Below are 15,981 nucleotides of genomic sequence, written 5' to 3'. Positions count from 1 at the left end.
TCCCCCGTTCATGCTCTGTCTCTCTCTGTCTCAAAAATAAATAAACGTTAAAAAAAAAAATTAAAAAAAAAACTTGACTTTAAGTTCATTAAACACATTTTATAACTGATTTACTGAATGTCACTGGATAAAGAATGGAATGAGAGAACGTAATTCACTACTAAGCATGTAATACCGATGCTAACGATAATAACAGCAATACCTACTAAGTACTGATTGATAACTGCATGTCAGGCACTTTGTTATGTTCTACACACATTACTCATTTAATCCTCATAAACCCCTTAGGTTCAGATTAGTTAAATAACTTGCCCAAAGTATCACAGCTAGGAAAGGACATTGCTGGGATTTAAACTCAAGGAGACCCAACTCCAGAGCCCAGTTCCTCCACAGGCAACGTAAAATTGGGTTTCACTCTCTACAGTTCTGTATCCGTGTGTTCATTTCACAAATACTGAGTGCCTATGACTTGCCAGTCTCTAAATACTACAAATACAGCCAACGAACAAGTCAAATAAAATCTCCAATTCATAGAATTTGTATACTAACTGGGGCTTCAGATGAATACTATAAACCTGTGACAAAAGCCATGAAGAAAAATAAAACCATCAGGGGATAGAAGTGTGTGCACACTAAAAAATATTTTCGGGAAAGCCTCTCTGAGCAAGTAATATTTCAAGTACAGACCTGAATAAACTGCATGTACAGAACAATGACATGCAACAATTTATTATCAGTGCACTATAGAATGTAATTACTAAACCACAGTCTATATTTACCCCCTCCACATCAGCACTTACACAGACAAGTTTAAATACCCTTAGGTCACAGATTTGACACTGTAATTGACATTTATGGATTTGATGCAGCATTTTGATATAAGCAGGGGATCTGGAATCAGATAATAACAAAAATAACAGAATGCTCTGTTATTTTCTAAATATGTAATCTTGGGCTAGACTTCCTGGGCTTCAGACCTATATTCACAAAATGTTGATAATAGTAGCATTTACTCTTTACCACCCCCAGGTTACTGGAAGAATTAAGCTCTGTAACATATGCAAAGTGTTTGATGCAATGCCTGGCACAAATGATGTATTATTTATTAATATTTACACTGCTGTCACCCACTACTTGTATGACAGTGCACCACTGCAGGGTCAGACATGTAGTAGTGAATTGCTCTCTAAGAGGAAAAAAGAAACCTGTCCTTGAGGGGCTCAGTTCTAATGGGGGAGGGGAGGAACAATAGTTAATATCAACATAATAATTATTATATTAATAAAACAGAGGTAGAGTATGATGGGAATATAGAGGAGAATGATACTGGCATGACTTTCTTCCAAAAATCCTAAAATATTCCTGATAAAGAGTGCCAAGGAGCTGAAGCTACTGATAATTACTTCATACAAAATTTGCTTCACCACCTCTGTCACAATAGGCCACTAAAGTTCTCAGCTTAAACATATTTTTACTGGAACACTGTCTCTGACCCTCTGGAAGGAGATCAAAATCCCCTACTTCTTTATGTCTATGAAATCCACCTTCTTTACTGTAATTACTATTTCAGTGTTTACTGACTATACTAAGGTATACATAGTAGATCTGGGATGGAAACCAGAAATATGGAGTGGCAGGAGCACTGGCTGATGGTGGTGGTAAGGCATTAGTAGGGGTGGTGGGGGATTTGCATCAGGGAGCCCTATGAGCTCTGAATAGATAACCAACATGCTTCCTTATTAAATGACCAATAGTTAGGCACTGATGCTAACATACACTTTAAAACATTAGTTAAATTTATATCCAAAGCAGACTTAACAATCAGGGTGCATTTCAACACAAGAGTCATCATTATTGCTTACATAATTATATAAATCATTATATAATCTATGTATTTACTTCAATCCTCACATTTATCTCAGCACTCAAAACATGAGAAAAATTTTAGAAAACTAAAAAAGGACATGGATGATGTTATTCTTAATTGGAAGCCAGAAGATACAGATGGAGGTTGGTGAAATCAAGACAGCATTTCCCAGATAAGAAATATAATGACTGACAGGACAGAATAAGGGACTGTAGATAATACAGAACTAAATTCTCACAGCTGAGAGGAAAAATAAAGCACAAGTGAATGCCTGCAGTATCGCTAGAAACTAAGAATCCTAACACAGCTCCACTGACTTAAAGAACTTCTCAAGCTTTTTATTCCATCTCTTCCACAGCTTGACTTATTATTTTGCTTTTTAAAAAAGCAACTCCTGGGCCACCTGGGTGGCTCAATTGGTTGAGTGTCTGACTTTTGATTCTGGCTCAGGTCATGAACCCAGGATTGTGGGATCGAACCCCACACCGGGGTCCACACTGAGCATAGAGCCTGCTTGAGATTCTCCCCCCCCATTACTCCCTGACCCCGACCCTCTCCCCCACTCATATGCTCTCTGTAAAAAAATAAAAAAAAAAAGTAAAAAAGCAACTCCTCAATAAGTCAGGAAAAAAAATGCAATTAAGTAGGATAAAATTTCTAAATCAGTCTGGTTACTTTTAATGCTAGTAAAAAAATTTCATGAATGATGGAATAATTATTTTCAAATAACGTTTTGGCATTATCTTATTTAGTCTATGTTACACAGGACTGGAAGGGACGTCAGGTGATCACTGTTCCAGCTCATACTTCTCAAACTTTAACGTACATATGAATCACCATTGGAACTCGTAAAATGCAGATTTTGATTTGAGCTGTCTGGGATGAAGTGAAAATTTTACATTTTTCACAAGTGCCCTGGGATGTCAATGTTGCTGGTGGGGGAACTACACTTTGCATAGCAAAGATCTAATTAGAGACTCTCAAAGTGTAGTATTCAAAACTCTTTCAGGGGATGGACAAGGTACCTCTTTTCCAATGACATATCTGTGTGAGGCCAGCTTTTCTTTATACATTTCAATAAAAAAAAAAAATACTGCAACAGATTTCATACAGCAGACATGAGAACCCAGCTGTCTTGTTGCTGACCAGACATTAAAGATGGTTGCAAAAATGTAAAAATGCTGTCTTTTCACTAAATCTTTAAAATTAGTTTTGGACAAAAACATTTTTTTATAAAAATGTTATTGATGTCAACATATTATTGGGCTTATTATGTTATTACATTATAAGACTGTGTTAGTTTCTAATACAGTAAAATAGATATAACATAAGTGAGCAAAAGCTTTCTGGGGTCCTCAATAATTTTTATGATTATAAAGCGTCCTGGTAAAAAGAGTTTGACAGTCACTGAATTAAATCATTCAAATCTGGTAGCTGCTATCTTAATCTCTTCTCAAAGTATCTTAACGGACAGAATCTCAAACCTCTACCAGGCCTTTGCAATGTCTTATAACCTTATCAAGTTCTTTATCTCCAATTACGATTCTTCTTCCTGTTTAGTCTCTTCTAGGTCAAAGGAAACAACTGCTGAGCACTTTCCTTTTCCAGTTACACATTCCCTCAAGAAATCCAAAGGAACAGGTATCCCCCGCTTTTGGAAAGTTTACATTATGACAGTTTGTTTTTTTTGGTTTGTTTTTTTTTTTTTTTTTTTTTTCAGTTTTTTAGAGAGAGAAAAAGGACAAGCAGGCAAGGGGCAGAGGAAGAGACAGAATCACTAGCAGGCTCCACACTCAACTCCAAGCCCGACGCAGGGTCGAACTCAGCAAACATGAGATCATGACCTGAACTGAACTCAAGAGTCAGACACTCAACCGACTGAGCCACCCAGGTGCCCCACACCACTTTGCTTTTATGAAAGACCTACATGAGTACCTGTTTTCACTAACCAAAAGAAATCCAAAAAGGATTTTTGCTTTTATGAAAAAAAGCAAAAGTAGATTTCAGGGCCTGTTTTGCAGTGAGCCATCAAAGCAAGAGTGGCAAAGCTGAGCTCCTTCCCCTGGGAGCTACATTTAGCATCAAGACACCATAGCTTTAAATTGTGCCTGTGAACATCTGCGCTTTAACTTATTTTATGCATCTGTTAGCAAGATATATCCTACGGTATTAGAAAATCTTAAAAGAGGTTATAATTGGAGTCTGAGAATGCTCAAAAAATTTAATATGAATCTATATTAATAATAATTACTCCTTCCCTTTTATGCCTTTTCAGCTTACAAAAGACTTCAAGGGAATGCTCTGTTTGTGGACAGTGAGGGAAACCTGTAGTTCTAAAAACTGAAAATGATGGGTCTCAATGAGAAAGGATCCATGAATCAGGAATTGTCCTGAAATGTCAGAGGTACTAGCAAGTGAACTTATGATTTAGTTTTCCCTATGAAATCTCAGAGAATAAAGTGAGAGTGATTGTAGGGTAAAAATTATACTGAAACACTTCCAACAAAATACAGACCTAGCCTCATAATGGAAAGAGTTACTTATAAAATAGTTGTTTAGAAATTACAACTATGAGATTTGATAATCGATGGAAAATACATGCATAGATGACTTTTTCACATATCCTTCTTGTCCTGGAATTTTGACTCTTAACTTTTTAAGTTTTTGTTTTCTGCTCTTTTGGTACCAAATAGTTTTACCCATTATAGAAAATATATTGCTTTTATATGTGTTATCTGTTTCTACTTAGTATTATTCAATTTCATTTTAGGATAGCTTTGTTAAAACTTCAAAGGTGACCTTAAGTTTCATTCCTGTTTTGCAAGGTTAATTCAACCTCCCAAACTTAAATAAGTGTCTAACTGACTATATTTGGGATTCCTTTAATTAAATCATTTATTCTTCAAACTATTACTAAATGACTCAATGTGTCATATGCTATGCTATCAGTACAGTATGTACAAAGATTTGATAAATCAAATTCTTGGACAGTATCTTTTAAGACAATATATATTTCATTTTTTCTGTTCTGCAGTCCCTTTCCAGAAGGGAGGGTGGCTATAGATTCTAACAGTTTAACAACGAGAGAAGGAGAAGGAACTATAGAACTAAAGGGAAACAAATGTGGTATATCCATCCATACAATGGAGTATTATTCAGCTATAAAAAGAACGAAATGCTAATACTTGCTACAACATGGATAAACCTTCAGAACATTATGCTAAGTCAAAGCATGCCACAAAAGGCAAAACAGAAAAACAAAGCATAACACAAAAGGGTATATATCATATGATTTCATTTGTATTAAATGTCCACAACAGGCAAATCAAATCCAGAGAGACATAAAGTAGATGGATGAGTGGTTGCCAGAGGCTCGTTGGAAGGGGGAATGGAGAGTGAGTGTTAATGGATATGGGATTTCTTTTGGGGGGTGATAGAAAGGTGCAGCATGAATATATTTTAAAAACTGAATTTTACATCTTAAAATGAATTTTTATGGTATGTGAATTTTATCTTTAAAAAAGGGAAAAAAATAAAAACAGGGTAAGTACTAAGAATGTGGAAAATGATATTGGTCTTTCTAGGTTCTATTAAATTAACATGAAAAGACTTCTCTCATTTGAGAAGGGGGTTTTGAACTAGAGTCTGCATATGCAAATAAAGATACATTTGTTTTTTAGTGTCTCAAATGCCTTTCTTAAATTTTTTTTTTACTTTTATCAAATAATTTCTTATATAAATTTTTATCTGATCATATGGCAGTGCTGTGCCTAACAGTCTGAAGCCATATAACTCTAAAACACTCATTTTAGCCGTGAGCCTCTGGTGAGCAACTTTTTAAATCAACAGTTTAGCTATGTTTTTCATCTACTCATCCTACAGTCATTATTTTTTTTTTAATTGTTTTTAATCTTTATTTTTGAGACACACACACACACACACACACACACACACACACACACACACAGAGTGTGAGTGGGGGAGGGGCAGACAGCGAGGGAGACACAGAATCTGAAGCAGGCTTCAGGCAATGAGCTGTCAGCACAGAGCTTGACACGGGGCTCGAACCCATGAACCATGAGATCATGACCTGAGCTGAAGTCGGATACTTAACCCACTGAGCCACCCAGGCAACCCCACAGTCATTATTTTTAATCAGTTAATCATATTTGCTGGGTTAGGTACAGAAAAAGGATAAAATTTAATACTGGCCACCTATAAAACTTGCATTTTTAAAAAACTGGTACTACCATAAAAGTTTATAACTTGATTTCTGTAAATAGCAGTTATTTTTATACTTCATTTTATATTAAGAAAACCTAAAATTCCATCATCCCTCAAAACATTTTCAATACCAACCTTTATTTAGAGAAATAATAAGGAAGTGAATTAGCAAATTAATCAGAGACACTTATCACTAAATAATAGAGACAGCCCAGTCAATTCCTCCTAGTGTCTCTAAGAGCAGCCTACAAAAAAGCAGAGCCATGGTCTGCTGGTACATAACAAAATTTATTCCCATTTCAAAATAGAAATATTCCAAGACCAACAAAGGAGGCTGGTATGGCTGAGAGATAGCAGAGAATGTTTAAATATTTGCCTATCTAATGTGTATTTCATATCTAGTCTGTTTGATATCAAACATTCAGCACTGATATAAAGGTAAACAAAAGTTATTGGTTCATAAACCCTGGTGTTTAAAATCCAGAATGATCACCTCAAGCAATAATACTGGGTTTAAGATGTTATTTCTTAGGCCAATATCAAAAAATGTGGCCACTGAAAAAATGGGGATCGAACTCACGAACTATGAGATCATGACCTGAGCCAAGGTCAAGAGTCAGACACTTAACTAACTGACTGAGCCACCCAGGCAATCCATAGTTCCACTTCTGACTGAGAGAAAAGACTACCCACAAATTTTTAGTTAACAATTTAAGTAATTACTTGCTTGTATTGAGATTCTTATATTAATAGCATCCTACTAGAGGAACATTATCATCATTTTTACAGATTAGTAATTACAGAACTCTTCAGTGGAGAATTTTTAAAGTTCTGGTGACATGTGTTTACAATAGAAGTCAACAACTTTTTCTCTTTTTTATTAAAAAAAATTTTTTAATGTTTATTTCTGAGAGACAGGCACAGAGTGTGAGAGGGGGAGGGGGAGGGGGAGGGGGAAGGGGAGGGAGAGACACAGAATCCAAACAGGCTCCAGGCTCTGAGCTGTCAGCACAGAGACCGACGTGGGGCTCAAACTCGGTTAACAGCGAGATCATGACCTGAGCTGAAGTTGGAGGCTTAACTGACTGAGCCACCCAGGTGCCTCTCAACAACTTTTTCTGGTAAGAGCCCAAACAGCACATTTTGGAACACACATTCTGTTCCAGTTACCACTCTGCATTGTATTGTGTGAAAACAAAGATAATACAGAAACAAGTGTGGTTGTGCTTTATTACTTTATTTATGGACACTGAAATGTTCACATGATATGTTTTTCTTCTTTTGATTTTTTCCCCCAATTACTTAAAATGTGGAAACCGTTCTTAGTCATGGGTTGTACACTGTACAACAAGATAGATCTGGCCCATGGTTCAGAGTTCATTAATCCCTGGTTTAGAGTATGATGGGATGAAGAAAAGCAATATATGGTTAGTAAATAAAATATATAAATTATTCCATATACAAATTGTAAATTTTATAGTCTGAAAGTCTAACGTTATATATTTAACTTCATAATCAAGTTTAATGACCAAGATTCATCTTATTTTAAGAGGATATATATTTACAATGGGTATTTATTCCATATTTATTTTCATAAATGGTAAGTCAAAAAGAACAACTTAGCTTAACTGAATTCTAATTCATATCTCATCCATTCACTCTACTGTAAATCCTAATCTATCCGTCATTCCTTCAGATTACTGCAACAGCCTCTTAAAATAGGGTTTTTAGCTTTTAGTCTTTCTTCATAAATCCATTCTCTACTCTGGAGCCAGAACAATTTTTTTAAAAATTTAAAATTTAAGTCTGATCTTATTACAACTACCCAGTGTAAAGTGCTGCAATGGTTCCTCAAATGTTGGAGTATAATCTAAGCTCTCTTTTCCTCTTTTTATCCTTTCTTTCTTTTCCTGCTTCCAAACTCTATAGACATACAAATATATAGATTTCTCACATGCAACACTATCTTAATCTCTCCCTTTCTAATTTCCCCAACCTGTCCAAACTCAATTAGGCACCACTCTTACATGCTTTCATTAAGTACCTATCCCTAGAATAATTGTTTTTATACCATAAGGTAACTAATTGTCTGGGTTAAACTGTTTCTTCCCCTTCCCCTATTAAGCTCTTAAGAGACAAAGATTCGGGTTTTACCTAACAAGAATATTCAATACCTAGTATCCAGAAAAAAGTCTGGAACAAAGAAAGCAGACCTAAATATTTGCTGGATGAACCCATGAACTATTATGGGTTGAACTGTGCCCTCCCAAAAGGTATGTCAAACTTCTGGGGTGCCTAGGTAGTTCAGCTGATTGAGTACCCAATTCTTAATTTCAGCTCAGGTCATGATCCCAGGGTCTTGAGATCAAGCCCCGCATCGGGCTCTGTGCTGAGTGTGGAGCCTGCTTAAGATTCTCTCTCTCCCTCTGCCCCTCTCCCCTGCTTGCTTGCTCTCTCTTAAAAAAAGATATGAATTCTAACCTTCAGTATCTCAGAATCTGACCTTATTTGAAAATAGGATCATTGCTGGGTACCTTCACCTCTGACTTCAGCTCAGGTTGTGATCTCATGGTTAATGCGCTCAGCTCATGGATTTGAGCCCCACGCCAGACTTTGTGCTGACAGCATGAAGCCTGCTTCCGATTCTCTTTCTCTCCCTCTCTCTCTGCCCCTCCCTGACTAGAGCTTTCTCTCTCTCTCTCAAAATAAAAAGAAGAAGAAGAAGAAGAAGAAGAAGAAGAAGGAGGAGGAGGAGGAGGAGGAGGAGGAGGAGAAGAAGAAAAAGAAGAAGAAGGAGGAGGAGGAGGAGGAGGAGGAGGAGGAGGAGGAGGAGGAGGAGAAGAAAGGAGCAGTGCAACTGTAATTAGTTAAGATGAGGTCATCCTGGGGTGGGGTGGGCCCTCAATACAATCTGACTGGTGTCTGTATAAGAAGAGGAGACACAGACAGATGAGGGGGAGAACACCATGTGAAACAGAGATTGAAATGCTGCAGATGCAAGCCAAGGAATGCCAAGGATTGCTGGCAAACCATAAGAAGGTAAGAGGCAATGAAAAGTTTTCCCCTTCATGTTTTAGAGACAGCATGACTTTGCTAAAAGCTTCATTTTGGACTTCTGGTCTCAAAATTCTGAGACAATAAATTTCTGCTGGTTTAAATCACCTAGTTTGTGGTACTTTGTTATAACACCCCCTGAAAACTATCAAATATTGGTGAACCACCTTACATTTCAGGTATATACAGTTTCCTGTGTCTCTCTACACTCCAACTCTTAACTCTTCCTTGAAAATTAGGTTTAAAGGGCACCTGGGTGGCTCAGTTGGTTAAGCATCCAACTCTCAACTTAGGCTCAGGTCATGATCTCATGGTTGGGTGAGTTTAAGCACCGAGTTGGTCTCTGCACTAGGTGGAGCTTGCTCTCTCTCCCCCTCTCTCTGTGGCCTTCCCCTGCACACATGTGTCCTCTCTCTCAAAACAAATAAATAAACGTAAAAAAAATTAGGTTTAAAAAATTAGTATGAGTAGATCTGGTGAGGTAACTTTAATGTAATATTATATGTAAGAGAATAAATGATTAAATTCACATATTTGAATTCAAGCAAGGATTTGTATAAGACCTATCAAAACAACTGGGTGGTTCAGATTTGTTTTAATTCAGTATTTTGTCAACCATTCTGTCATTTCTAGCAAAATCTGGAGAGTTAATGAAAGGAAATAAACTCCAAGCCACCTTAAAGGGCAAATTATCCTTTTATGAAACTTTATTTATTATTCCTATAGTTAATTTTTAAAAATACTCTTATTGGTTATTTCAATGAAAAAGTTGAGAATTATGTGTTCATCTTCTCACACACACAGACTGTATAAATACAACAGGAGTGGAATCTGACATATCAAAAAACAGGTCTCTTTTTTCTCATCAGAAAATTCCCAGAAGCCAACACCTACCCAGTTTTTTGTTTTTTCAACTTTATCCTGAAATTCTGTTCATTAAACTAAGAGCCAGACTTTATTTTTTCAATTCTTTCTTACAAGGAAAGCACACACCCACGCTTGCCTAGCCTTGTATTTTCTAAGAGCTATATGTGCAGATTAAATGATCTTGTATATAGACAATCCTAAGGAATCTACTAAAAAACTATTAGAATTAATTCAGTAAGTTTGTTGATTCAAAATCAGTATGCAAAAACCAAAAGTATTTGTAATGAACAATCAAAAATTGAAATAAAAATTCAATTCCATTTATAATAGTACCCCTCACATACATTACTCAAGAATAAACAATAAAAAAAATACAAGACTTATACTCTGAACACTATAAAACACCACTGAAAAAAATTACAAAAGATCTAAGTAATGGAAAAACATCCCATGTTCATGAACCAGAAGACTCAGTATGGTTAAGATGCAATACTCTCCAAATTTATTTATACGTTCAATGCTATACATATCAGGATCCCAGCTGAATTGTAAAAATTGACAAGCTGATTCTAAAATTTATACAGAGTTACAAAAGACCAAGAAGAGACAAAACTTGAAGAATAAATAGAAGGACTCACACTTCCTAATTCAAAGCTTACTACTACTACAAAGCAATGGTAAACAAGACATATTGATCCATGGAACAGAACTGAGAGTACAGAAATAAACCCATATGCCTATGATTTTCAGCAAGGGTAAAACCATTCAATGGAGAAAGACTAGTCTTTTCAAGAAATGGTGCTGAGACAACTGGATAGTTGTCACAAGCAAATGAACCAAGTTAAAATCCTTACCTCTCACCACCACATACAAAAATAAACACAAGGGGTGCGTGCTTGGGTGGTTCAGTCGGTTGGGCGTCTGACTTCAGCCTGGGTCATGATGTCATAATCTGTGAGTTTGAGCCCTGCGTTGGGCTCTGTGCTGCCAGCTCAGAGCCTGGAGCCTGTTTCAGATTCTGTGTCTCCCTCTCTCTCTGCCCCTCCGCCACTCACTCTCTGTCTCTCTCAAAAATAAACAAACATTAAAAAAAATAAACAAAAATAAATGCAAAATGAGTTAAAGATCTAATTTAATTGTAAGAACTAAAACTAGAGGCGCCTGGGTGGCTCAGTTGGTTAGGTGTCTGACCTCAGCTCAAGTCATGATCTCACAGTCCGTGCGTTCGAGCCCCGCTCTGGGCTCTGTGCTGACAGCTCAGAGCCCGGGGCCTGCTTCTGATTCTGTGTCTCCCTCTCTCTCTGCCCCTCCCCTGCTCATGCTCTGTCTCTCTCTGTCTCAAAAATAAATAAAAACATTAAAAAAAAAAAAAAAAAGAACTAAAACTATAAAATTCCCGAAAGAAAACACATAGGGGTAAATGTTCATGACTTGAGATTTGGCAATGGATTCTCAGGTATGACATCAAAAGCGTGAGCAAAACAAAAGATAAAATATATAAACCAGACTTCATCAAAATGAAAAACTTTTGTACCTCAAAGGGTACTAGCAAGATAGTGACACTATTAAGAAAAGACAACTGACAGAATGGGAGAAAATAATTAGAGATCATCTATCTCAAAGGACTTCTATCTGGAATATACAAAGAACTCATACAGCTCAATAATAAAAAGACAAATAACCCAATTAAAAAAATGAGTAAAGGGGGTGGCTGGGTGGCTCAGTCGGTTGAGCGTCTGACTTGGGCTCAGGTCATGATCTCACAGTTTGTCAGTTTGAGCTCTGCATTCGGCTCTGTGCTGACAGATCATAGCCTGGAGCCTGCTTCTGATTCCGTGTCTCCCTCTCTCTCTGACCTCCCCTGCTCTCTCTCAAAAATAAATAAACGTTGGGGCGCCTGGGTGGCTCAGTCGGTTGAGCATCCGACTTCAGCTCAGGTCATGATCTCACGGTCTGTGAGTTCAAGCCCCGCATCAGGCTCTGTGCTGACAACTCAGAGCCTGGAGCCTGCTTCGGATCCTGTGTCTCCCTCTCTCTCTGCCTCTCCCCTGCTCATTCTCTGCCTCTCTCTCTGTCAAAAATAAATAAACATTAAAAAATAATAATAAATAAATAAATGTTAAATTTTTTTTTTTTTTAAAAATGAGCAAAGGATCTGAATAGGCATTGTTCCAAAAGAAAAAAAAAGACATACAAACAGCCAATAAGCTATTATCATCATACTGTAATTACAACTGTTTGCTTATACACTGGTCTTCTATATTAGAGCTAATAATCTGAAGACAGGGACTATGTATACTATTCATCTTTAATTACTCTGGACTTGGCATGTAGCAGGGATCCAGAAAATGTCACATGTATTTGCACTGGAGACTTATTTTATATATGGGATACTAACAGGTACTAAAGATAAGAATAGAGTTAAACAGAAATATTTTGTAGAGATAAGATCACAAATTTTAAAGAATATAAAGCAATAAAAATAAACAGCAAGTACTTATACATATAACACTAAACATCATTTTAAATGCTTTATATTAATTCAATTTTTGAACTCATAAGTAAAATAATCAATTACAAATAAAACTATGATTCCAATCAGTTGAGAAGCTCAGCTCAGAGAAGGCAGAAATCATTATTCAGTGAGGACCATCAGAAAAAATTTTGTTAGGGAAGTCTGTTAAATACAGTATAAGAACTGACTGGATAGCAAAAGAGCATGTACAGAATGTAAATGGCATGTACAAATGGGACAGGAAAAGGGGAAGGATGTGGCATATGTGCAAGACAATAAAAAGAGAAGTGGCCTGACTTAAAAAGGTGTTTAGATAAAAGTAAGGAATAGTAAAGATAATAAGAATTTCTACATGTTTTCACAAGCAAACTGGTATCATTTTAAGTTCCTTACACCAAAAAGAAATAGCAAGAAAGTTCAACTAGTTCAAGTGAAGCAGAAAAACAAATTCATAACGTTAACTACTTCAAGATGATAGTGTAAGGTGTGAAGTAAAAGTATTAGAGTTCTGACAATGGGAATGAAGAAGGCTTGTATCTAAGAGTTATTTTGAACCAAGAACCTGATAAATAGGAACTAGTGAGTAAAAAAACCAAGAAATCAAATATACTTCTTGAGGTTTCAAGAATTCTAAATAAAATACAGGGGGAACTACCCAGTAAATAGCCCATCTTACCCTTAAAGGAAAAAAATGATGATGTAAATTATTAGGTACTGGGGGAAGAAAGGGGAGTAAGAATAAAAGACTTAAAATTGAAATTCACAGAACTCTAAGAGGTAAAGCAGATGAACTTTCTAAGGGCAAAACTGTGGAATAGTGATTACAATACTTAATTAGAATTCTCTGAAGGCTAAACTAACTACGTTTACTACATTTCTCTTGCCCTACCCAGCCTGAGACAAAAAAAAAAGTAGGGGATAATAGTTACACATTAAGAGACGTAACAGCGGTGCCTGGGTGGCTCAGTTGGTTGAGCGCATCTGACTTTGATTCAGGTCATGATCTCATGGTTTGCGGGTTCAAGCCCCACATCAGGCTCCGTGCTGACAGCTTGGAGCCTGCTTCGGATTCTGTGTCTCTGTCTCTGCCCCTCCCCTGCTCACTCTCTCTCTTTCTCTCTCAAAAATAAATAATAAAAACATTAAAAAAAGAGAGAAACGTAACAGTAAAATATTTTCCGTGGATGTTGATGGGCCCTATTTTTTTTTAATATATGAAATTTATTGTCAAATTGGTTTCCATACAACACCCAGTGCTCATCCCAAAAGATGCCCTCTTCAATACCCATCACCCACCCTCCCCTCCCCCCCACCCCCCAATGGGCCCTATTTTAAACACTGACTATAAGCCGATATAACGGGAAATATTTTAATAGGTTAGGGTATTATTAGATGATCCAGAAATTACTGTTAGGCCTTAAACCCTGTGGTATTTATAAATGATTTAATAAATTCATAAATAAATTTTAAAACATTTAAGGAAAAGTCTGTGAACAAAGCAACTTAAGAGCACTACTTTTTAATTCAGATAAAACCTTTTATGGTGGGAAGGAATGAGAACTTAGATGAATAAACAGGGGGTTGAAAACTAGTAATGACAGTATGTTTAAATATATCTCAAAAGAAAAGTTTAAATGAAGGCAAGGAGGATCCAGAATATAGTGGTACTTTCTGATCTTTATTTTTGCTCTCACTAAATCAGAGAAATAAAATCTTTCAACTCCCTCTTCCCCCAACAACTGAGTGTGCTTTCTACCATTGTTTCCTTTTGCATGTTCGATGTTATCCACCTTGGCATTCCTTTTCAGATGTGACCTAAGCTCAATAATCATTTAGGGGAAGACTTACACTGGTCACTCGACGGTAGATCTGCGCAGCATTTTGGCACTCTGAGTAAGGGTATTCAGATGTGGCCATCTCAAGCATGCACATCCCAAAAGCATAAACATCAACAGATTCATCATATTTTTCCTCATACATCTCAGGGGCCATGAACTCTGGGGTACCTTAAATTAAAAGAACAATTCAGATTTAATGTGAGCAGAAGCTACAGATGTTACTCACCTGGGGGAGAAGCAGAGGGGTTGACCTGTGAGAGAGAAGAATGTGGAGGGAACGGAAGGGAAGAGAGAAGAGGAGGGAAGAGGAGGGAAGAGGGGAGGGAAGAGGGGAGGGAAGGGAATGGAAGGAGAGGGAATGGAATGGAAGGGGAGGGGAGGGAAGAGAGAGTAGAGTGGCAGGAGCAGGGAGGAGGAAGAAAATCTTAGTCTGTCCCACCAAGTATCTTATAGATCTTCTGCTGCATGGCCTTCATAAAAGAAACTGGAACAGGGTCAAGTGTCTGTTTACTGTTCCAAACGGATTACTCTTATACAATGTCAAAATAGAGACTTGGATATGAGATAAATTAATATAACTCATCATGAAAACAAATGGAAGGAAAAGGTAAGAGACTAGAAAGAAATAGAGATATAATGGCACCAGTAAGACAGGACAAGTTAAAAAAAGATCAAAATACTTGTCTGCCCCCTACTGTATGGTAGATGCAAGGATAATATTCATGGCTAATTTTTTGCCATTAACATTCCACCTGATCAGTTTCACTTTTTAAAGGAGACCTTGCAGTGAAAAATCTAATATTCCGTGTTTTTTAGAAGAATAAAGTAAAGTGTAATTGTCTATAAAGCCCACTCTCCAGAGCCCCTTTCTTCACAGACTTACCATACCACCTGCAGTACACAAATAAGCCTACTGCATATAAAGAAATAGTAAGGGACATTTTACAGGCAAAAACCAAACACACACAAATAGAGAAGTCAAATACAGACTGAGTTATGAGCATAGCATGTGTGATTCCATAGACCAGGTTTTCTAATGTTTCCAAAGAAATTAATTCTGGGTACTTCAGATTATAGGATATTTCCAAGAACAGGCTTACACACAATGATTTAAGCAAAATAGGAAAAAAAAAACACCTCTCCCAGGTTAGAGATTTTTAAGGTGCTAAAAAGTCAAAGAAATAAATGTTTCCTTTTCCTATAACAAGACAAAAAAGGAAATTCAGCTTTAAATAACTTTTCCAATTCTTCTTGTTAATCTGTATTAAGAAAATTTAAAAACAGGGGTGCCTGGGTAGCTCAGTCGGTGAAGCATCCAGCTTCAGCTCAGGTCATGATCTCACGGTCCCGTGAGTTCAAGCCCTGCGTTGGGCTCTGTGCTGGCAGCTCAGAGCCTGGAGCCTGTTTCGAATTCCCTCTCTCTCTGCCCCTGCTCATGCTCTGTCTCTGTCTCAAAAATAAGTCAAAAAAAAAAAAAAAAAATCAAAAGAAATTTAAAAAAAAAGAAAAAAAATTAAAAAACAGCATTCCTAATCCAAGTCACACAATATTCTATTTTTTTTTAATGTTTACTTATTTTTGAGAGAGAGACTGACTGACTGACTTAGTGTGAGCAG

At 36.8% G+C, this 15,981-nt stretch overlaps 1 protein-coding gene across 23 annotated transcripts in view; it reads right to left on the bottom strand.

Annotated features, from left to right (window-relative positions):
* WNK1 (WNK lysine deficient protein kinase 1) overlaps nucleotides 1–15,981 on the bottom strand; it is a 159,657-nt gene that overhangs the window by 55,626 nt on the left and 88,050 nt on the right. For all 23 annotated transcript variants that reach the window (XM_053895187.1, XM_053895191.1, XM_053895190.1 and 20 more), the window contains exon 4: nucleotides 14,376–14,533. In XM_053895187.1, coding sequence (XP_053751162.1) covers nucleotides 14,376–14,533 — 158 coding nt within the window. The remainder of the gene's footprint in view (nucleotides 1–14,375; nucleotides 14,534–15,981) is intronic.

Source organism: Panthera pardus, unplaced genomic scaffold (assembly GCF_024362965.1).
Source record: "Panthera pardus isolate Hobbes unplaced genomic scaffold, ASM2436296v1 HiC_scaffold_6, whole genome shotgun sequence".
Lineage (NCBI taxonomy): Eukaryota > Metazoa > Chordata > Mammalia > Carnivora > Felidae > Panthera > Panthera pardus.
The sequence above is the reverse complement of the archived record's forward strand: the minus strand, read 5'-3'. Positions and strand labels throughout refer to the sequence as shown.